Source organism: Vipera berus, assembly GCF_964194415.1.
Source record: "Vipera berus genome assembly, chromosome: 12".
Classification (NCBI taxonomy): domain Eukaryota; kingdom Metazoa; phylum Chordata; class Lepidosauria; order Squamata; family Viperidae; genus Vipera; species Vipera berus.
This window is the reverse complement of record NC_138215.1, coordinates 2,616,695-2,639,915: the sequence shown is the minus strand read 5'-3', so window position 1 is coordinate 2,639,915 and position 23,221 is coordinate 2,616,695. Positions and strand designations below refer to the sequence as shown.

The 23,221-nt window shown below is 43.8% G+C and overlaps 1 protein-coding gene across 1 annotated transcript in view; it reads right to left on the bottom strand.

Moving 5' to 3' along the window:
• LOC308673379 (NADPH oxidase 5-like) overlaps window positions 1-17,747 on the bottom strand; it is a gene marked incomplete at its 5' end in the record, with an annotated part of 62,386 nt that extends 44,639 nt beyond the window's left edge. The window contains 4 exons of the mRNA XM_081337003.1: window positions 9,796-10,030; window positions 13,690-13,900; window positions 14,883-15,033; window positions 17,628-17,747. Of these exons, the coding sequence (XP_081193129.1) occupies window positions 9,796-10,030; window positions 13,690-13,900; window positions 14,883-15,033; window positions 17,628-17,747 (717 nt within the window). The remainder of the gene's footprint in view (window positions 1-9,795; window positions 10,031-13,689; window positions 13,901-14,882; window positions 15,034-17,627) is intronic.
• Window positions 17,748-23,221: the final 5,474 nt, after the last annotated feature.

Below are 23,221 nucleotides of genomic sequence, written 5' to 3'. Positions count from 1 at the left end.
CTTTGTGTGCCGTCCTCGAATAGGTGACTTAAGACTGCCCCAATTCCGTAGGGAGAGGCATCGCAAGCGATGCATATTGGGGTGTCTTCTCTGAAAAGGGTGATGGTTGAGCTTTGACAGATGATCTTTTTTAACGATTGGAAACTATTTTCATGTTCCTTGGTCCAGGACCAAGTTGTACCCTTGTCGAGGAGTCTATGGAGAGGCTCTGCAATAGTGGCTTTGTGGGGAATGAAAGCATGGTAAAAGTTTAACAGTCCCAAAAAGGATTGAAGCTCTTGCTTATTCCTAGGGCTGGGTGCGGTTTGAATAGCCCTTAGTTTCTCAGAGGTGGGGTGGATGCCCTGGCTATCGATTTTATACCCTAGGAATTCTGTAGAAGTGACTCCAATGGAGCACTTTTCCCGCTTAAGTTTGAGACCGGCTTCTCTGAGCCGGCTCAGCACAGCTGACAGCCTGTCAGCTAAACTAGCTTCATTTTCTCCGGCGATGAGAACATCGTCGAAATAGGGGCAGACCCCGGGTATTCCTTTCAGGGTCTTTTCCATGATACCCTGGAAGATACCCGGGGCTGCAGATATGCCGAACTGAAGCCTCTTAACTTTAAAAGCACCGCGGTGGGTGACAATAGTTTGCGCTTCCGCGGTGTCGTCTGTGACAGGCAGCTGTAAATACGCCTGCGAGAGGTCAAGCTTGGCGAAAATGGTGCCAGAGCGGATGGAAGCAAATACGTCCCTTACCGCTGGCACCGGGTAAGCATGGGGGCTGAGGGCTAGGTTGACTGTCGCCTTATAGTCAGCGCATACTCTCACTTCGCCATTAGGTTTGATTGGGGTGACAATAGGGGTCTCCCAGGTTCCCCCATCTGTTGGCTCTAGCACCCCTAGACTCACGAGTCGGTCAAGCTCGTTTTCAATTTTTTCTTTGAGGGCAAAAGGTACCCTCCTAGCTCTTATTTTAATTGGTTGGATTGCTGGATTTAATTGCAGGGAAATGGGGGGACCTGTATATTTCCCTAAAGTGCCCTCGAAAACGTCGGCGTACTTTTCGCAAACGGCTTCCAGGCTGGGTGTTTGAATGGTATTAACCCCTGATAAGGCGATGCCTAGTGGAGTGAACCAGTTAAGCCCTATCAAGTTGGTACGGTTCCCTGGCGTAACTAAAACCTCTAGGGTGCCTTTGAACCCCTTATACTGTACAAGAACCTTGGCTTTCCCTTCCAACGGAATAGGGGTCTTCTGGAAGTCTGCAAGGTGAACCAGAGTTTGTTTCAGGGGAATTTGTCTTCGGCCTTTCTGACAGATCTCCTGATAAGTAGTTAGCGAAATTAAGGAGACCGCTGACCCTGAATCCACCTCCATGTGGCAAGGCACCCCCTGAATTCTGACCCAGACCTTAACCTTGGAACTTATGCAGTTTACCCTATCGATTGTCTCAACCCGGTTGCCTGGTGGGGTTTCCCTGTTGGCCTGGGCAGCTGGCCTACCTGGGGGGTTTGCCTCCACCTCATTGACGTTGTCCCGGCCCTTGCTGCGGCACACCGGCTTGATGTGGCCAGTCTTCCCGCAGTTGTGGCATTTTGCGTTCCTAAAGCGGCAGTTTCCACGGGCATGGTTGCCCCCGCAGCTGGCACAGGCGGCTCGTTGCACGTAACGTGGGGGTGGCGGTGGAGGGTCCCTGGATCCTCGGCGGTCCGACGTTTTTCCCCTCCTCGGCTGTCGGTGCTCCATCCTGCGCTGTAGGGCTTCTCCATCGGTGAAATCTACCGACTCTCCGCTGTCGCTGAAGGTTGCGCTTTCCTGGTAGACGGTCGCCGGGGACTCTGGGGTCGTGTTCGTCGGCTTCTTTTTGTGGCTGTGTTCGTATGCCATGATCTCCCTGGTCAGCTCAGCCAGATTCATGTCGGGTTTGGACGTCAGTTTTTTTTGTAGCTTCTCGTCCCTCAGACCGATCACCACCTGATCTCTGATGCGGTCTTCCAGGTCGGGGAAGCAGCAGTTCCGCGCGGCGTGTCTGACCCCAGCGATGAACTCGTTGGCGGGCTCGTCCTGCCGTTGTTTCTTTTGTGCGAATTGCACCCGCCAGTACAGTTCCGAGCGAGCCGGCATGTAATACTTGTTCAGCTGGTCCACCAGGTCCGCGTAGGAGACTTCCGTGATGGGCACTGGGCTGAACAGCCCGACGGCTGCGTCGTACACCGGGGGCCCGCTGATGTACAGCAGGGCGGCGGCCTTTGCTCGGTCGTCAGTGATCTTACTGACGAGAAGAAATCCTTCAACTTGGCCGAGGTGTGATTGCCATCTCTCGGGATGGCGGGTATCAAACTCCCTCACACGGCCGAAGTTTGCCATGTCGTCCGGTCCTGGGTTGCTCCGATGGAAGTTAAAACTTCCGTGTCAGCTCTTGCCGGGAACTCTCTTCCTCGGCCGTGACTTCAGCTCCGGAGCGATCCCACCTTCGTCGCCAGTGAAGTAGCCGAAGGACCGCTCGGGACGACAGGCTAGTTTAACAACAAGTTTATTAGAGCAAGACGAACAGAGAATAACTTGTCCGGCTTTTATAGCCGGCAGCTGGTAGCGAGGACCAATCAGATGTATTTATTTTGGCGCCGTGTCAGGCAGGGACCAATCGGCGTCGTCTTCTGTTGACAGCTCCGGCTTCCTCGTGGTGTGGTGTTTTGACAGCCGCGAGCTGTCAGTGGCTGCGCCTGCGCAGTGTGGCGGACGCTTTGACAGCTCAGTCTTCTTCACGGTCCGGAGTTTGACAGCCGCGAGCTGTCAGTGGAGGCGCCTGCGCAGTACGGGGAACTTTGACAGCTGTCAAAGTTCCCGCGTGTATTCCTGTCAGGCGGCTTTCCTATATATATGCTTTGACGATACTTTTGTGCTGTTAACATATACACTCAAGGGAATGTTTACATCATATATAATACACTCAGGATTGTTCGTACCTCTGCAGTCATCCAGGGTTTGCAGTTCCCGTAAACTCTAATGCACTTATCCGTTGTTACACTGTCAGTGCATGTTCTAATATAAGAGAGTACCGCATCTGTATATGAATTTAGATCTTGTTCTTCAAATATACTCCAGTCAGTGGTTTCAAAGTAGTCCTGCAACTGACTGAGAGCACCCACTGGCCAGGTTTTGACCCTTTTCGTGACCGCCTGAGTTCTTTTCCTGAGAGGGACATACTTTGGGCACAACAGGAGTGAAAGATGGTTGGATGCATCCAGGTGGGGGAGAGGGAATGCTCTGTATGACTGTTTTAGATTAGAGTACACGTGGTCTATTCTTCCCTCTGATGGGAACTTGCATATACTGTACAAACTTGGGGAGAACTGTCTTCAGACAAACTTGATTGAAGTCCCCAGCCACAACAAGAGCGCCCTCTGGGTGAGTTTGCTGCTGCCTGGTGCCAACATTGGCATCAGGTGGAATATAAACAGCTGTAATAATTACCACAGTAATTTCTCTAGGCAGATAAAAAGGCCTACATATGACAGTCATCAGTTCCACATTTGGGGAGCAATACGTGTAAACTAATCTGCTGTTGGCACAGCAGTCACAATGTATATACACACAGAGTCCTCCTCCTTTGCTCTTACTGGAGTGTAAGAGCAGTGAATGACTCAGCTTGTCAGCTCCACTGCTGCATTCGGTACATCTGAATGTAATAAATAAACAAACAAACAAACAAACAAACAAACAAACAAACAAATAAATCTGAATGTAGGCAGGTCTCCGTGACAACCATCACACAGCATTCACAGAGAAGCCTGCTTGCTGCTAACTGCAGCTGTAATTCGTCAATTTTATGGACGAGGGATCTGGCATTACTCAAGAAGACACTCGGCAGTTCTGGTCTATGAGGCTGCTTTCTAAGCTGATTCAGTATCCCAGCCCTGCAGCCACATCTTTGTTTTCACTCCTTTCTCTTTCGCTTACGTTGTCTCCTCCACAGCCCGAAGACAATCCACGGAGATCCTGGAGGCCTCACTATGCAGTTCGGTATGTTATGGGACTGCTGAAAATCGCTGGTAATTCCAGATTGCCTTGCAAGCCCGATGTTTAGCAGCTCTATACATGTGTAGGCTAATTTAGCCCCTTGCACTACACTGTGCACACTCATCCATACACACATGAATCCAATCACCACACACCAGTACCGGCAGCTCAGGGCCGCTGCGTGTGAACGTGCCATCTTGTGGAGAAAAAAAAAGTTCAAAGAATCTTTGAACTGAGAAGAACAAAGAAAGGTGGGGGGGATTCTGGTTTGTATCTCCAATTGGAATTTGAAGGGGAGAAAGCAACGATGTTGTAAATGCATGGAAGATCCCTTTTCCCATGAAGGGTTTTGACACATGAAACTTAACTGATCCGGGACTGACCAAATGGACTGAGGGGAGGGGTTTTTACTCGGGTACACTTTAAAAGTATCAATCTGTGACACAGTTTCCAGATCCTGTCTAGATTATCCTCTGTCAATCATGTTTTAGTAAAGGTTTCTGTTTGGACAATCCTGTCTCCAAGAGTTCTTTTTTCCTAAGATGTGGATTGGGGTGGGTCTTGACATTAGACAGGATCTGCATTAAGAGTCAACGTGGAAGGAAAAACCTTACCGGGGGACTTTGCAAAAAAATACAATGTCTAACAACGAGGCAAGAGATGAAGAAAGCCCCTAGGAAAGGGAGTTTTCCCCCCGAACGAAACCCCACCTACGATTGGAAGCTGAAGCATCATATTCCTCTGGGGAAGAGGTGGTGGAGACGCACGACTGCAAACCGTGGTGGTTGATGGGCGTTGGAAGGAAAAGCGAGTGGGAAAGCAAGGAAAGACAGTGAATATGTTAGCTTCCTCCATGCCCGAAGCCGTCAAAGTAAAAGCCCTAATAGACTCTGGCTGCACCCGCTGCCTCATCAGCCCAATGCTGGTGGGGAATTTGGGCATCCCAGTGAGGAGACTAAAACAACCAATGTCCTTTGGCCAGTTAGATGGGTCCATAGCAGGGGGGGTCCCAGCTACCCTAGCCACCTTACCAATTCACCTGTCCCTGGGGACTCATGAGGAAGACATAACGCCTGTAGTGGCCCCAGGCATGGAATGCCCAATGATTTTAGGACTGGAATGGCTAAAAAAATGGAACCTCAGGATAAATTGGAGGACAGCAGAACTCAACTTCCCAGAGGGGAAGCATAGGAACTTAAAACCCCAAAGCACCCCCCCAACCTGAAGAGAGGAGACAGCATCAGTGGGGGAAGAGAAGGGGTTACCAGAGATACCGGAAGAATACAGGGACCTTGTTGAAGTTTTCAGTGAGGAATGGGCAGATGAGCTTCCCCCTCACCGCCCCACAGACTGTGCTATAGAATTCAAACCAGGGGCAAAACTCCCAAAGCCCAGGATGTATGCCGTGAGCCCAAAAGAAATGGTGAAGATGGAAAGATTCATAAAGAAAAACCTAGGGGATTTATTGAGCCGGCCAAACCCAAAGTGGCCGCCCCGGTCCTGTTCAGGGAGAAGAAAGACAGCTCTTTTTGTTTGTGCATGGATTACCACTCTCTTAATGCAATTAGTGAATGTAATCTGTATCCCCTACCTCTAATGAAGGATATGCTATCCCACCTATCGAAAGGAAGGATTTTTACCAAACTAGACCTGAGAGAAGCATACTACCGAATTAGGATTAAGGAAGGAGACGAATGGAAGACTGCGTTCAATTGCCCAATGGGTTGCAACCAGTTCAAAGTCCTGCCATTTGGACTGCAAGGGGCCCCCACAGTTTTTATGCAATTAATTAATGAAGTGCTAAGAGAGCACCTATATAAGGGGGTCCTGGTTTACATAGATGACATCCTTATCTTCACTGAGACCAAAGAGGAACATATTAACCTAGTCAGAGCAGTTCTGAAAATGTTGTGGGCCGCCCACCTATATGCTAAACTATCAAAATGTGAATTCCACCAGGAAAGAATAGACTAGCTGGGGTATTGCATATCCCCACAGGGCATCGAAATGGACCCTGAGAAAATCAGGGTAGTATTAGAATGGGCACCCCACCCCCCCCGGCACACAGAAGCAATTGCAAAGTTTCCTGGGGTTTGCAAACTTCTACCACCAATTCATCCCTTCGTTTGCCCAAATAGCTCTGCCGCTCACAAACTTGTTGAAAATGAAGGGGGGGGGGTCCCCAGTGAAACCCAGCCAGCCTCTGAAGTGGACAATGGAATGTCAAGCAGCATTTGAGAGGCTAAAGAGACTTTTTTCTGCCAAACCTGTCCTGAGACACCCAGATCCCAATAAACCTTTTGTAATACAGGCAGACACTAGTGATCTGGCAGTGGGAGCTGTATTATTATAGGAAAATGATGAGGGGGCATTGCAACCATGTGCATAGACATCCAGGAAACTCACAGAGACGAACAACGTTGGCCCGTATAGGAAAAGGAGGCGTCCTCTGTGCAGTGGTCATTACTTATATGGCACCAGTTCCTTGAAGGAAATAAAATCTCCTTCCAGGTCTGGACAGACCACAAAAATTTGGAAGCACTAAAAACACCCAGGAAACTCACTCCTAAGCAAGCCCGCTGGTCCCAACATTTTCACCGATTCCATTTCACTCTCAAACACTTACCAGGGGGGAAGAATTTTTTGGTGGATGCATTATCTCACATGCCCCAATATAACAGCACACGGGCCACTCACTCTAAACCACTAATGCCCGAACAACTGGCAGCACCAGTCACCACCAGGACCCAAGCAAAAATGAAGCTGAAGGGTGGATAGCCAAACTGGAATAGAATTCCGAAAGTCTTTGGAAACTGATGAATGGTTCCAGAAAAATAGACATGCGTGCACAATTAAAGATGGACTACCCTGGGTGGGTGAGAAGTTATACATACCTGCCACCCAGAGGATCAATTTCATGCAGTTGTGCCATGATACAAAATCAGCTGCACATTTTCAGTTTGTAAAAACCCTACACTTAACTAAAAGTCAATTTTGGTGGCCATCCATGAAAAAGGACGTAGAAAGCTATGTGGGCAGCTGCCAAATTTGTGCGACGGCTAAGAGGCTACAAGGGAAATCGCCAGGACTGTTACAAACAGTGGCAAACCCCTCATCCCCATGGAAAGAAATAGCCATGGATTTTATAGTGGAATTACCAGAAAGCAACGAGAACAGTAGTCTGGATGGTCACAGATCTGTTTTCTAAACAGGTGCATTTCATACCTTGCCAAAAGATCCCCACCGGAAAAGCCTTAGCAAAACTTTTCGTGCAGCATATTTACAGATTGCATGGGGCACTACAACACATCATATCTGATAGGGGGGTGCAATTTACGTCGGCATTTTGGAAGGAATTTCTGTCCCTCTTAGGAACCACCCAAGGACTGTCATCTAGTCATCATCCTCAGACAGATGGATCGGCTGAACGGTTGAACTCAGTACTTGAGCAATATTTAAGATGCTTTATTAATTTCCAGCAAACAAATTAGACGGACCTACTGCCTTTCGCAGAAGTAGCATATAATAATGCAGTCCACTCCAGCACAGGTTACACTCCTTTTCAAGTAGCTACCAGTCAAAGTTTCAACCCCATGTCAGAACTAACCCCAAACAAACCGATCATTCCCGAACTGAAGAAATGGATTGCTCAATTACAAAACATCTGGCCAATTGTTAGGAAAGCTTTAGATGAAGCTAGACAAGCATACAAGACACAGGCGGACAAAAAAAAGTCGATCCCAAACCATTCAGGGTGGGAGATGGTATATTTATCCATAAAATACCTTAAATCACTACAACCCTGTAAAAAACTTGGACCAAAATATATTGGACCTTTTCCAATTAAAAGAATCATAAACCCAGTAACAGTTGAATTAGGACTACCCAAAAATCTTAGGCAGATACACCCAATTTTTCACTGCAGTTTACTAAAAAGAGAACAACAGTCACCCCTACGAACAAAAACCCCGCCGTCACCACCTCCCATCATGGTGGAAGGAGAACAACACTTTGAGGTGAAGGAAATCCTAGATTTTAGGAAACATCATGGAGCAATTCAATATCTAGTAGCTTAGAAACATCTCCCCTCCTCAGAAAATTAGTGGGTCAATAAACATCACATTAGAGCACCAAAGTTACTTAAGAGGTTTCATACAGAATATCCTAACAAACCGGGCTAACATTTATATTTTATTTCCTCTACAGGTGGACCTATCTTTCTTTTAAGGAGAGCAGATTGTCAGAATCCATTTATATTCCATTCCTAACTCCCTATCTGTGCAAACCTAAATCCTACCCCTTACTGGATTCTGCCATTCCCAAGGAGGGGAAGAGAAGATGTTAATTGGCCATCCCTATCCATTAGATGCAAGGTTGTTTATTCAGCCTGCTTGGGGGCCATCATCAAAGACCAGGGAAAGAACCTTTGAACTGAGAAGAACAAAGAAAGGGGGGAGATTCTGGTTTGTATCTCCGATTCGAATTTGAAGGGGAGGAAGCAACGATGTTGTAAATGCATGGAAGATCCCTTTTCCCACGAAGGGTTTTGACACATGAAACTTAACTGATCCGGGACTGACCAAATGGACTGAGGGGAGGGGTTTTTACTCAGGTACACTTTAAAAGTATCAATCTGTGACACAGTTTTCAGATCCTGTCTAGATTATCCTCTGTCAATCATGTTTTAGTAAAAGTTCCTGTTTGGACAATCCTGTCTCCAAGAGTTCTTCTTTCCTAAGATGTGGATTGGGGTGGGTCCTGACACCTAGGTCTCTCAAATTTTATCCTACTGTTTAGCTCCCAGACCTCTAATCATCTTTGTTGCTCTTCTCTGCACTCTTCCTAGCATCTCAACATCTTTTTTGTATCATTGCTGACCAAAACTGAACACAATATTCCATGTGTGTTCTTACTAGTGCAGTATAAGGTGATGCTAAAACTTCATGTGATCTTGATACTATCCCTCTGTTGATACAACCTAGTATTACCAGTACATTGGATTTTCTGGCAGCTGCAGCACATGGCTGGCTCATTCTTAAAGAGTCTGTCACTTAAAGTATCTACCCTCATTACTTCCCATTTTGGATGGAAGCCTATGGCACTGCACTTGACTGGAATTGCATTGTGACAAGCATTAGGGTCATTGTTAACATTTTGGTCAACTATGCCAAAGACAGGCCATGTGGACAATAGTAGTATAGCCATTGGCAGTCTATCAATCCCAGGGAATAAGTAGCGATTAAGTTTTTAAATTAAAGTTGGAGAGTAAAGCTTCAGCCTCTGGCCTCATCGGCATTTCAAGGAAAGTCTCTGGGCTTGGTATTCCCACCTCTGGAAAACAGACAGTGAGGGACCAGGGCTGTGTTAGGAAAGATGCCTGCTTGCCACCTGTGCCAGAGGCCCTGGTGACTATCTGGCAGAAGGCAAATAGTGGAGTTAGAAAATATTTTCTGACCCATTGCAAATATAGTTCAATGTCTGTGATTTTGCACTGAAGACATTTTGTCATGCGTCCTTTCAAAGTTGCAAACACCACCTGCCCCAGAACCGCTCATCATGACTGCTCTGTTAGAGATGTCTCCATCCCTGGGGAAAAAAATCATCACTCTTTAAAAAAAGAAGCATGCAATGCTCTGCTGGCTTCTGAGCGGAAAAGTGCTATTGAAATGTCATAATTTAAAACAAAGCTTGGATTTCGTAGTGACTAACTGTTACAATGTCGTTCTCCAACTTTCCCTGATCATGAATGGCCCTGGCAGGTTGGGCTGTGGGATGCAGCCCAGTTCCTCACCAATATGAATGCGCAGTTGAAGTTCAGGCACTGTCCACAGCCTTTGGCCACCACAATCCAAACGCCAGAGCCAGCCTGCTTTAGGGCAGCCAAGATGAAGAGGACAATGTTCACACAGGCATAGCCGCCCAGCAGAAGAAGTTTGTTCTTGTTGTTGTGCCAATATACAGGACTCAAGATATGTGGGGTGTGGCTCTTCCGGGGAGCTGTGGGTGGCTTTAGCCAAGTTGCAGCGCTGAAAGAGAAAGGAGAGGGGAGCTGGTGAAGGTATCCAGGGCTCTTCAGCATCCTGAGGGATACAGGAAGACTCAACACAAATAAGCCAAAAGGCCACTCTTCTCCTGAGTGTGGGGCAGGTAGCCATTCCTGAAGTCTTACTAATTAAGACACTTTAATTTACTAATTAAATTTAATAAAAGTCCATGTTTTCCTGGCACACATAATCTGGTTGATTAATGTTCTTAGGGCTGTAATATATATATAGTGAAGTTAGCATGTTGTATGAATGCTGCCAACATGATTAACCCAGAAAATGAACTGAATTACATAACAAAGGGAGAAGCTACCGTTGGACTTCTAGGTACTGTAGTTAGAATAGAATAGAACTGGAAGGTCTTCTAGTCCAGCCCCCTGCTCAAGCAGGAGAACCTATATCTATGGTGGCGAACCTATGGCACGCGTGCCACAGGTGGCACACAGAGTTCTCTCTGTGGGCACAAGAGCCGTCGCCCCAGTCTTACCCCTTCAGCTGGGTTTTATAAAACCTTTTCGCTTTAGGCCTCCGCTGTCGTGTGCAAAAAAAAAGGTTAATCAATCAATCAATTTCAACTTCTCACTGGAAAAAAAAAGATCTTGCAAAGTTGGAATTGATTGATTGAACTTTTTAGTCCCACCTAGTCTGCCATTACCACTGCAGCCACACCCACCTAATGGGCCATGCCCACCCATTTGGCCACACCCACACAATTGGCCATGCCCACCTGGTACCCAACGATACATAAGTGGGTTTTGGGTTGCAGTTTGGGCTCTTGGTCTCTAAAAGGTTCACCATCGCTGACCTATATCATCTCAGACAGGTGGATGTCCAGTCTCTTCTTAAAAACCTCCAGTGATGGAGCGCCCAGGTTTTCTGAAGGCAAGCTGTTCCGCTGGTTGATTGTCCTCACAGTTAGGAAGTTTCTCCTTAATTTCAGGTTGTTCCTCTCCCTGATTAGTTTCCATCCATTGTTTCTTGTCCTGCCTTCTGGTGCTTTGGAGAATGGATCAACCACCTCTTCTTTGTGATAGATTCTCAAGTATTGAAAGACTGCTGTCATGACAACCCTAGTCCTTCTCTTTGTTAGACATTAGACATACTCAATTCCTCAAATGTTGGAATACTGCTATCATGTCACACCTGTTTCTTCTTTAGACTTGCCAAACCCAAGTCCTGCAGCCATTTTTTATATGTTTTAGTCTCCAGGCCTTTGATAATCTTAGTTGCTCTTTTCTGAACTTTTTAAAGGTCTCAACATCTTTTTTGTAGTATGGTGACCAAAATTGGCTGCAGGATTCCAGGTGTGGTCTCACTAGGGTTTTATAAAGCGGTACTAGTACTTCATGTGATCATGATTCTATGCCTCTGTTTATACAACCCAGGATTGTATTAACTTTTTTTGCTGCTGCTGCACACTGCTGGCTCATGGTTAAGTAATTGTTCACCAGGAGTCCAAGGCCCCTTTCACAGTTACTGTTTTTGAGCCAGGTTTTGTTGTGATTCAGTGTCAGCCTGTGCTCCCAGCAGCTGAGTCCAATGAATCTGAGGAGGAGGAGGAGGGGTTTGGAGAGCCTTTGGTGTCAGAGGGAGGCTCTGATGCACTGCAGGACTCTCAGCCTGGCCCCTCAAGTCGTGTTCCTCATGAGGCTCAGCTGTGTGAGTACGAGGTGTCGGACTCAGAGGAGTCACAGCTGAATCTGTTCAGAGATGCTAGAAGCAGAAGGCAATCCAGCAGAGCAGAGCAGAGAAAATCAATGAGGCAACTCAGTGAGAGGAGGAGAAGGCAGTGACAAGCCATGCCTTGGGACTAATAATAAAAGGGGAAGGTGTAGACGGGGCTGGTTGCTGAAGGCAACCGTTTGGAGACATTCTAAGAGAATCCTGGTCTGTTCTTGATACTTCTGTTTAACTCTTGTTTATTGACTCTTGTTTGATATTTTGATTCATTTATTGAAGGAAATATTCTGTTGCTTTTTTGTTTGAACTGTAAATAAATTTGGGTTGGGTTTTTCCAGCCTGTTGACTGTAAAAAGGAAAAAGGGGTTGTCCCTGACACACAAACAGGGCCGGTCGTAGGCTGGAACAGAACAGATCTCGCCTAATCTGTATCTGTATCTAATTTGCAGCCAGAATCAGTTCACCCTGATCCTAGCTCAAAACTCCACTGCATCAGTTCCTTCTATTACGATTGTGCTGGTTTTCTCTCAGGCTCTGAAAAGTGAAGTCTGAAAGCATCATAATGGGTTTTATTGGGTTTCCTCCAACCTTACCCAATGGGTTACTGCCGTTCTGGGGTGAGAAAAGTGTTCTCGTGTGAGTTGAAAAGGAGTGGTTGAGTAGGGCATTCCTTGGCTCACAAATTTTCAGTTACTGTTCTGTGGGTACTATTAGCAGAAGGGTTTTGCCCCCCCCCTCAAGGCATCACTACCCTTCAGACACTACAAGGATTCAGTTCAGTCCTTTGTACTTCAAGGAGAAGGCTGAGAAGGCTCAGTCCTGGACAGAAACCTCTTTCAGCATCTAGGCTGAAATAGCAGTTGCCCCCAGCCTGCATTTTGAAGGAAGTGCCATTTTACTTCAAGGTCCAGCTTCAAAGAGCAGTTCAGCCAAAACTTCCAGCCAGCCCCCCCCCCCCCCGAGTCCTGAGGCAAGCCTTTCTTCATTCTGAACCTTGAATTTCCTGAATTCATCTTTGCAGATTTGGGCTATATGCTGGTATTTTGCCTTAGTTATGCATTCCTCTTCCCATTTTTTATACTTATCATTTTTGTTTTTCAGTTTATAAGAGAGTTCTTTATGACACCATGCTGGTTTCTTGGATCTCTTATTTTATTTTTTCAGTGGTATTGTGCTATACTGGGCTTTTATGATCTCATTTTTCAGAGTTTCCCAGGTTTCTTGAGTTGTTTTCCCCTTTACTATTTTCATCCATAGAATTCTTCCCAAGCGTTCTCTAAGTTTGTTAAATCAGCTCTAAGGCATTAGTCGATTTAGGTCTACTTTGGTCTTCTTTTTCAAGTTGAGTTGTTTTTTCCCTTTAAAATTTCCATCCATGAAAACCTTCCTAGTCTCTCTATATTTGTTCTAAGACCTTCCATTTCTCTGTCAAACTACTCTCACTATGAAAAAAAATGTTTATTTTTCAGTTCAATCAGAACCTGATTTATGTACCTTAAAGCAGTTATTCTATGGACTGCTGTCTGGGATATAGAGAATAAAGCAAAATATGGTTGAACATGGTGTTGTGGTTATCCAATTTGTTCAGAGAATGTCTAGGTTCCTTCAACAGCCTGAACCACAAACTACCCAACTTCTTTTAGAACATCCTAGTTTGTTGTGTGAATCTGGCAACCTGGTGAAAAATGGATGCAAGGATTCTTCCCTTTATTTTTTTTAGAAAACAGCTAGAGCAGGAATCTTGCAGAAGATCTTTTTGGATGTGTAGCAACAGAGGTCCTCCCACATACCTGAAGCCATTTAGGGTTTCAGATGTAAGTATCAGAAACGAAAAGGAACTGATGAACTGGCTAAAGTTTGCAAATCATTTTTGTCTCCTGATATAACAGTAGAACTGGGCAGGCACAGAGCATGAGATGTTCTTCAGCAAAAATGACTGCTGTTGATTGTACTGAAAATACCTTATTGTTAAGTTCTCCATGATTTCTGGAAAACGCTGCAGTTCCCTTCTGAGCTCCTCAAAGGTTATGGATCCACTATTATCAGAGTCTGCTGACTCAAAAAGAGCCATCGTCAGATCATCTAGCTTCTTTTCAGGAAAAGATAGTGAGCTCTCTTTCAGACATGATTTTAAGACCATGCGTAATTCCTCGGGTTCAATGGAGCCACCACCTAGAAAGAAAACAAATCCACTTGGCTTGGTTTAAGTTACCATGACAGGTCAGATTTAAGATGTTGCTATGAGAGAGGAGGAGGAGGAGGAGGAGGAGGAGGAGGAGGTCATCAATGGATAGAAGGTGTGTAGCAGGAAATCAAAGCCAGTTGACTCGGCTTCCTTGCTGGGTCATGAGAAGTCTGCATCTATACAGCCTATACATTTCCATGGAGGACTGAAAGCCTGGAGGAGCTGTCATGACACTTCCTACAAGTCCATCCTTTGAGAGTTAGAGATCCACAATTGCTGCAGTTATTCTTTGACTGAATGGAATCGTATGGAAATTGTAGACTTAGGGCATTTAAACCTTTTCCCCTATATACACCTTAAAGGATCCCTGAGAAATGGCAGGGCAGGGGAGAGGGGATGGTTTTGCATGCACAACCTAATCCTGCGCATGTGCAAATAAAGCTTTGCGCACTCACCCGCCACTTGTCCGGCCCAGTTCCCAGGACCAGTTTGCAGCCCAGGGGTTGGGGACCCCTGTGCTAGATCAAACCAGAATATGTTCTTTACACTTTTTACATATTTCTGAATCAATCCATTATCTTTTCCCAATAGAGTCTAACTCCTTGCTGATTTTGCAAATGAGCAGCCTATCTCATAGCTTACACATGATGAAGGTTTATTCCCATTTTTGAAGATCTGTCTCAGATACAGAGAGTCACAATTGGAATTTTTTGGTGTTAGAGTTGACAAGGGTTTCTGCATCAATTTATAACTGGCATTTCTTGAACTTCTCAATGTTTTGTTCATCACTCAAAGGCACTAGATCTGCTCATAAAATTACACAACCGTAAGGCCATCCCTGATGCAAAATTAGGAGTGCTGGAGGCTATTCTATGAGGCACAATTGTTGGCAGCCAAACAAGGGCCTGAAAAACAAAATCTCAGTTTGATAAAACACAGGTTATTAGATTTATCAGTTTGGAATTTTACCATCCACATCATAGACCTGAAAGAGGAATCGGAGCTTGTCGTTTTCACTCCCGTGGATCAGCAGTTTTAAGGTTTCCAGGAGCTCATCCAGGCTGATGGTTCCACTTTGATCAGAATCAAACAAAGCAAAGAACCGCTCAGCGAAAAATGACTGTGAGAGAGGAAGGAAATGTTTGTGAAGTTAGAGGTGAGACTCCAGAAGTCCCCATTGTCTTGAGGCCTTGATTTAGAAATAAGTGATCAAATCTCTGAAACAGGGGTTATGCTCACTACTGACCATGATAAATGCAACTGTATAAACCCGCCTGGGGTGGAGAAGTTTGTGGAGAGTCTCAATCATCCAGGTCATAGTTGTCTGAAAGGTGCTTTTTTTCTTCAAAAGGCAACTGGACGGTTTTTTTCCTTGAGGAAGGAAAAGAAACGTTTTGCTTCTCATCCAAGAAGCTTTGTCAGTTCTGACGGTGGAGGGATGGAAGGACAGGTACTGACTGGAGATGGAAGAATTGATTCCTCTGAACCTGCTTGTTTTCTTGCAGATGTTTCGTTACCCAAACTAGCTAACATCATCCATGCTAGAAAGGATTGCTGCTTGCTGTCAGTTTTGTGTTCTAGTGGCTTCCCTGTCAGTGGGGGTGGGGTGGTGTCTTAAGAGATTTTTTTGATTGGGCTATTTGCTGTTGGCTTCTTTGGCAGTTTTTTGATTGGGGTATTGTTTACTTGATTGTTGGTCTGATGTTAACCTTGGAGATAATCCATGCTGATGTGGGTGCTGATTGCTGGTGGAGAGGGGCTGGGGGATTTTTTGTTCCTTTTTGGGCTGGGTGACAGTCTCTTTTGCACAGTCAATAGATGTTGTTAATTTCTGATGGCTGATTTGTCAGAATGGCAGGCTTCTAGAAATTCCCTGGCATTTTGGGATTTGGCTTGGTCTAGGATGGCCACATTTTCCCAATTTATGGCTAAATCTGTCTATATGTTGTGAAATTAAAGAATTTTCATCATGTCCTCCGATTGCTAGTTGGTGTTCATGGATCTGTTCTGCCAGTCTTCTGCCTGTTTGTCCTACACAGTGGTTGTTGCAGTCCTTACACTGTGTGTTGTAGATGACTCCTGTTTTTTCTTCTAGGGTTGTTCAGTTTTTTGGTCTGCTTAGGATGTTTTGAAGGGCTTTAGTTGGCTTGTGCGCTATGGTGATTCCATGTGGTTGTAGGAGTCTGTTGGTGGTTTCTTGTATGGCAGTGTAACTTTTATTAGGCTTTGGGTATAGCACAACCCTAAAAAAGAATTACACTGCCATACATCAAGAATATCTCAGAAACCACCAACTAAAGCCCTTCAAAACATATCGCCATAATCTGTTGGTGGTTTCTGATATAGTCTTCTTGATATGAAAAGTATTACACTGCCATAAATCAAGAATATCTCAGAATATTTCAGAAACCACCAATAGATGGATTCTAACATATTCTAACATAGATGGGTTCCTTCCATTCCCCTGCCCCCACCACCATCTAGTCAGAACCCATCATTCAATTCCCCACCCCCGCTGCCATCAGAACTAGGAAGCTTCTTGGATGAGAAGCGAAAGGTTTTCTTCTTCTTCCTCAAGGAAAAACAGTCCAGTTGCCTTTTGAGGGGAAAAAAAAGCAGCTTTGAGATGTCTTGAGACGTATAAATTCCAGACAAATTAACAACTATAGTTCTCTGGTCTGAGCATGCAAACAACCAAGAGAGGCAGGTTATCAGTTAAGCACTTGAATCTGTATATGCATCAAACTCTCATGTCTGGAAGTGGCTGAAACATTTTCAACCAAGGAACCACAAATGGGCTAAGTGACAAAATGCATCCAAAATCTTGGACCCATGGTATCTGTGGGGTTGAAATTTGGCAAACTTCACAAAACGTTTTATGATAAAAATTGCCATAAAGAATTGTTTTATGACATAATACAAAATGCCATAAAACCATTCCTGTGGCTAACTGCTGATGTTTGACTGTTCTATACAATTCAACATGGGCTCCTTTTAAGGCAGATGCATCTCCCTGAATATCTCCCTGAATTTTAAAGAATTTTTTTCAGTACGTTAGGTGTTTTGCCATTGTTGAAGGCATTGAGGAATCTGGTGAGGGAACCAAGGGGGACATGGACTCTCCAGCATTAATCCAGAGACTCTCGGGAAATGCTTGGCCAGAGTCCAAATCAAGACGAGAAAGCCCGCCTCCCTTTTTAGAGCCCTGCATTCAGCAGGAAGGCAGTTTCCTGGGCTCCTCCGGTGTGTTCCCCAACTCCCCTGACTTTCTACCAGAGTGCCAGTTAGCTCTCTGCTCTAAGGCTTCTTGGTCTCCTGGTAAGATCAGTGGTAAATTGATGGAGACTTTGCAAGATGGTTGTATTTTCTGGAAATTATAGGTTGGCACTTCCCCACATTTTTATGTTTCGGGTTAATTATTTTAATATTTTAATGTGGGTGTCTTAGTTGTTTTAACTTGTGAGCTGCTGAAAATCACATAAGTGAGATCGGCAGCTATATAAATTGAAATGATAAATAAATAAATGTTTTTTAAAATCTCTGCCTTTCCACTTCTTTGTCAAGTCTCCTGACTTTAAGTAGTGTGTCAAGTGCAGATCAATTCTTCAATTTATCAAGGAAGAGAGGAAATAAAACATCCCTGTACTTTTTGCTTGCTCATTCTGAGTTCAGCACAGCTCTGCCATTCACACAGCTCAGTCAGATCTAACTTGCCTCCTTCACTTTAAGCGCAGTTTTGAATTGTTCCAAGCTGATTTCTTTATTTTCACCAGCAATATTCTCAAACTTCTTGGCTACCCACATGAGCCATTTTGTGTTGTCATCCAGGTTCATGGTTGTTAGCCCTGCAAGGTAGATAACAAAATAACAGAGATAGAAGGGACCTTGGAGAACTTCTAGTCCAACCGCTTGCTCAAGCAGGAGACCCTAAACCAGGGGTAGGCTATGCTGGCTCAGGAATTCTGGGAGTTGAAGTCCATGAGTCATAAAAGAGCCGAGGTTGCCTACCCCTGCCCTAAACCATTCTGGACAAATTGCTCTCCAATCTTTTCTTGAAAACTTTCAATGATGGACCACCCACAACTTCTGAAGGCAAGCCGTTTGACTGATTAATTGTTCTCACTGTCAGGAAGTTTCTCTTCAGTTCTAGGTTGAATTTCTCTTTCATAAATTTCAATCTGTCACTTCTTGTCCTGTCCTCAAATGATTTGGAGAATAGGCTGTCCGCCTCCTTCCTGTGACAGCCCCTCAAATAACAGAAGACTGCTATCGTGCCACCTGGTCCTTCTCTTTGCTAGACTAGACATACCCAGTTCCTGCAACCATTCGTATGTTTTAGCCTCCAGATCCCTAATCATCTTTGCTGCTCTTCTCTGCAATCTTTCTAGAGTCTCAACATCTTTTTTGTACCATGTTTACCAGAAGGGGATGCAGTATTCCAAGTGGGGTCTTACCAAAGCAGTATATCACTATACTGTATTAATATTTCTCATGATCTTGATGCTATCCCTCTGTTGATGAGAGCCAAGGACTGCATTGCCCTTTTCGGCAGCTGGAGCACATTGCTGTCTCACACTTAAGTGGTTATCTACTAGGACTCCTAGATCGCTTTCATACCTATTGCTGTTGAGCCACCTATGTTATATTTATGCATTCGATTTTTCTTGCCCAAGTTTAAAACCCCACTTTTCTCATCACTGAATTACATTTTGCTTAGGGCCCAGTATTCAAGCCAGTCAAGATCTTTCTGGATTTTCAGCCTATCTTCTAAGCATTGGCTATTCCCCCCTGCCCCAGCTTGGTGTCATCGGCAAATTTGATGAGTTCGCCTTCTATGTCCTCATCTAAATTGTTTATGGAGATGTTGAAGAGTGCTGGGCCTAAGACAGAAGCTTGGGGTACCCCACTGCAGTAGATGTGCTGTAGGTCTATTGAGGACGAATCATTGAGTGCGGTTTGTCAGCCAGTTATGAATCCATCTGTGGTGATGCTGTCTATCCTACATCTTTCTAGCTTACCAAGAAGTAAGTTGTGGTCTACTTTGTCAAATGCCTTGCTGAAGTCCAAGTATATTACACCGGCAACACTTCACAGGTCCACTAATACTAATTTACTCATTCTCATTCTGCAATAAGAATTCAATTTTTGGAAATTGAAGTCCATACATCTTCAAGTGGCCAAGGTTGAGTAACACTGCACTAGATTGTACAGCAATGAATAAAGATATGAATATAAAGGAGATAAAAAAGTCGGTTGGGACTGAGGTTGCAGGTAGGAAGATCAGAAATTTCTGGATTCAGATGAGAGCAGTTGCTTAGTGTGCAGAGGAGCCATTTTCAGGCTCACATCCACTTTTCATTTTTACTGGAACTGGACAAGGCCAGGGTCAGCTCCAGGAGAAGGCTGAATAGGAGCGGGCCTAGGAATGCCAAATTTTAGGGGACACCAAAATTGAAGAGACTTCAGAAAAACTCAGAAAAAAGGATAAAGCTGTAATGGTGCACTGTGTGAGCCAGCATACCCATTCAAGGACTATGTATAATTTTGTACTTTAAATAGGGTGACAATGTCCAAGAAAATAAAAAATGTCTGGGGCTGAAAATCATGTGTAAAATTCAAAAACCTGAAGAAAAAAGACCATCTTTTTAAAATTCCTAACCAAACTGGAATACGGGCCAAGTCGCAGGGCCCCAGACTATGACTTTGCCTCAGGTGCCAAAATGGCTAGCTGGCCCTGGACAAGGTTGAGGGTCAGTAACTAGAAACTTAGTCCAGACAAAAATAGAGTTGAATAGGTGACCAACTGGCCCCATCCCTGAGCCTGGGATGCTGAAAATATTAAGGGCCCATTTTCTGTCTTTATTGTTAACTGGCCTAGTATCTTGGCTGCTCTGTATATTTATTTTGGAAGTTTTTTTATCGTTTTTAATGTTTTTATTGATTTAACTGTAGTTTTTTTTTAATTATAAGCCACCCAGAACCATTTCTTGGGATGGACAACTACAGAGCGGTCCGAATAACAGTCTGGCCGTGAGCATGCAAGTCCTTCAGTTCTCTCTGGTTTGCCCTCATTGGGATTCCTGCATGTGTTGCCTTTTGGGCTGCCTTTGGCAAAAATCTGCAAACTGCAGGAAGTGCCACAGATTGTTGACATCTCTTCTCTTTATGGATGCTGTAGAATTTTCAGATCTTTCAATGCCTGAAAGTTATCTTTTCTCATTTTGGATCCTGAGCCTGACTTTCAAAGTTATTAGATTTGTTTAATCCATTGATTTAATGCCCACTCATCAGGCAGTGCTGGGTGGCTTATGAGAATATTAGAACATTAACACTGGAAGAAAACAGTCACAGCAATAAAAACACCACACAGAGGGAAATGCAGGTCTCAAGTCTCTTAAATCTAAATCTTACTGTTTTTCTCCACACACCTCCCCAGCCCCACTTACACTTGAGCTGCTTTGCCTACTGCTGACTAGATAGGTTAACTGACAGTAGCAGCTTTATGGCTGTGGGCCATTTCATTGAATGGCCTTTTAAGATCTTTTGTTTGCTCTCTTTTGTGTTTTGTAAGACTATAGATGAAATGTGTGTAGGTGGCAGATGAAAGGACCACTGCTGCAAAAGAGGGTTGAGCTTCATCATTCATTTCCAGGGATGTTCAGTCAAGATGGCAGCTGTGACCACAGAGTGGAGGCCTTACTCCTTTGATTGCAAGACTGCCAACCCTCTTGATATTTTTTTACTCCTCCCCCCCACATTCCTGCCTGTGATTCTCCAGGTGTTAATAGTCTATAAGCTAAGGGTTATTCTACAGACACACAAACACCTTCTTCAGATGCAGAGTAAGATTACACAGACAATGCCAATAAGTTAACGCTGCATCAAACCTAAGAGACAGATCCCACAAGAATGTTAGGACTTTCCAGTTTGGTTTTATGGCTTGTAACAACAGTAATAAATTACTGTAGTATATAATTTATGGGAAACATCTGTCCAATCCCATGATTCAATTAGCAAATTTTTGAAATGTTAACCATAATAGAGTGGAGAGGACAAAAGAGAACAGTATTGGGGCTGCAATGACCAAAGAACAATGACCACATCTCTTGATCTGGACACTGTATTACTAGCATCTGCCTTTTTTTTTGCAACTGAATCACACTTTTGGCTGGCAGTCAGCTTAGGAATGAGGGGAGAAGCATAAAGACTACAGTGATCACCCCAATGGAACTTCATAAAGGTCATTCATAAATGTGAATTAATGTTATTTCAACAAATAATGGTAATAGTGACTAAAATCTTCATACTATTTGTTGCCCCAGCTGAGACTTGTTTGCATTTGACACTGCAAGTCAAGACATCTGGGGAAGCACTGTTCTTTGTTGTTTATTTCAGCCAATTTGGTTAATATTTTATCTCCTGGTACTTGTTCTGTAATTTACACAGCTAAATGATGCAATTCTCATTTATATATTTTCATTTTTACAGCATTATCTTGAGACTCTATATTAGATTCTGTCTGTGAGCAGGGAATATTCTAACTGCCATATTCCCTGCATGAATTCATTCCTAATGCTAAGGGGATTGTATGCTCCTTAAATTGGTACAACTTCAGTCATATTATCCATATTTTCTAGCTCTCAGAAAGGAAGCCAAGAATTCACACACCCCTTTCTGGACAAATTCACTTATAGAATAACAAACTCAAAATGAAATTGCTACTGTGGGGGAGGACTGTAAGAGACATGTGAAAAACAGGTCATTTCCCACTTCAGCTTCGTTTTATGTCCCATTGAACTACTGTGCATTTTGGAAAGTCTAACCTAGCCCAGAATAAGACATCAGGTCCCCCCTTCTCCAGATTAGGGGAGCCGAATACTGTGGGATGACAAACTGGGAAGTCACTGCACCACTGAGCTCAAGTTCAGAGCATTCCATGCTGAAAGCTACAGCAACTTTGTGAGGCATTTTGTGCAATGAAAAATATTACAGAGATTATCATTTTGCACATGCAAAATCAGTTGCCTCACTGCTATCTAGCTTGAAAGAAGGCTACAGTTATCAAAGAAAGATATTGATTTTTTTTTAAAAAAACCTCATTTAAGCATTTTGATCATTAGGTCATGTGAAAAACATGTCTTATAAAGTCAAGTGATAACATAATCTCTCATGAAATTAATATAGTCCATTTTCTCTCTCATGGAAAGTGCCCAAGTAGGCGGTTTTGAACTTTGCTCAAATCACTGAATTGGGAGAATTAATTAAATCTTCCTATCCAGGGGCTGCATGCAGTTCTCTCACCCATCTCAGCTGAATCCATGAGACTCAAACCACATTTGTTCTGAAGAAAAAGACTTAAAATAAATGAGTCTGGATAATTCAGACACAAAATTAAAAATGCATTGCAAAAGATAGGAATGGGTTACCTGAAATTTCCATGCCAGAGGCTTCTTTGTCTAGCTCCTTAAAACCTTCCCAAAATAATTTATAGAACTTTTTTGACACACATAAAAAAAGATGTAATGATATACACTGAAGTAAATATCTCCATGTAGCATTCAGTATCTACTCTGCCAGTAGCCAGCCAAACTGCCTCACTCAAGAGAAGCCAGCTTCAATTTATGCCACTCCTGCAACAGGTGCTGATGACTAGCTAAATGTAAAAGAAGCTCAGGGGAGGCCAAAATGTAATTACTTCAGATAATCAAAGTGTTTGCTTGTTCAATTGATTTGTTCTTCACTAATTCGCTGAACTGAATAATACAGCAAAAGGACCAAAATAATTTGTGTTCTACATGAGCATAAATCTTTTAAACATTTCCAATAACCTTTCCATAGATTCTTTTCCCCTAGGATCACATTATCCATCTTGAATTTTAGTGTCTTAAAATTTGCATTTCACACTTTATTTCTATCTGCTTAGGCTTCCAATTTTTTTTAATACATATCCAATGTACAAGATTTTTTTTCTCCTGTCAGGTACGGATTAAAGATGCTATCAGCAACATGGCTGCCCACAAATAGTCCTCTGGGTTCCTCTCTTGAGAACAAACAACAATGAATAACTGTCAATCCCAGAAGTACCTGCCAACTTCCTGGACACTATTCTTACAGCCTGATAAGAATTCAGTTCAGCAAGAAAAGTGTAGAACAGCAAGAACTGTAAATAATTGTTCATTTAATCCAATGACAAGGACAGGATTTTCTGGAATGATCTTTAACATACAACTGTTAAATTAATTCTTTGTTTCTACATCTTTAACAGATATCAATTCAATGAAAAATGAAAACAAAAATATTTAAAAATA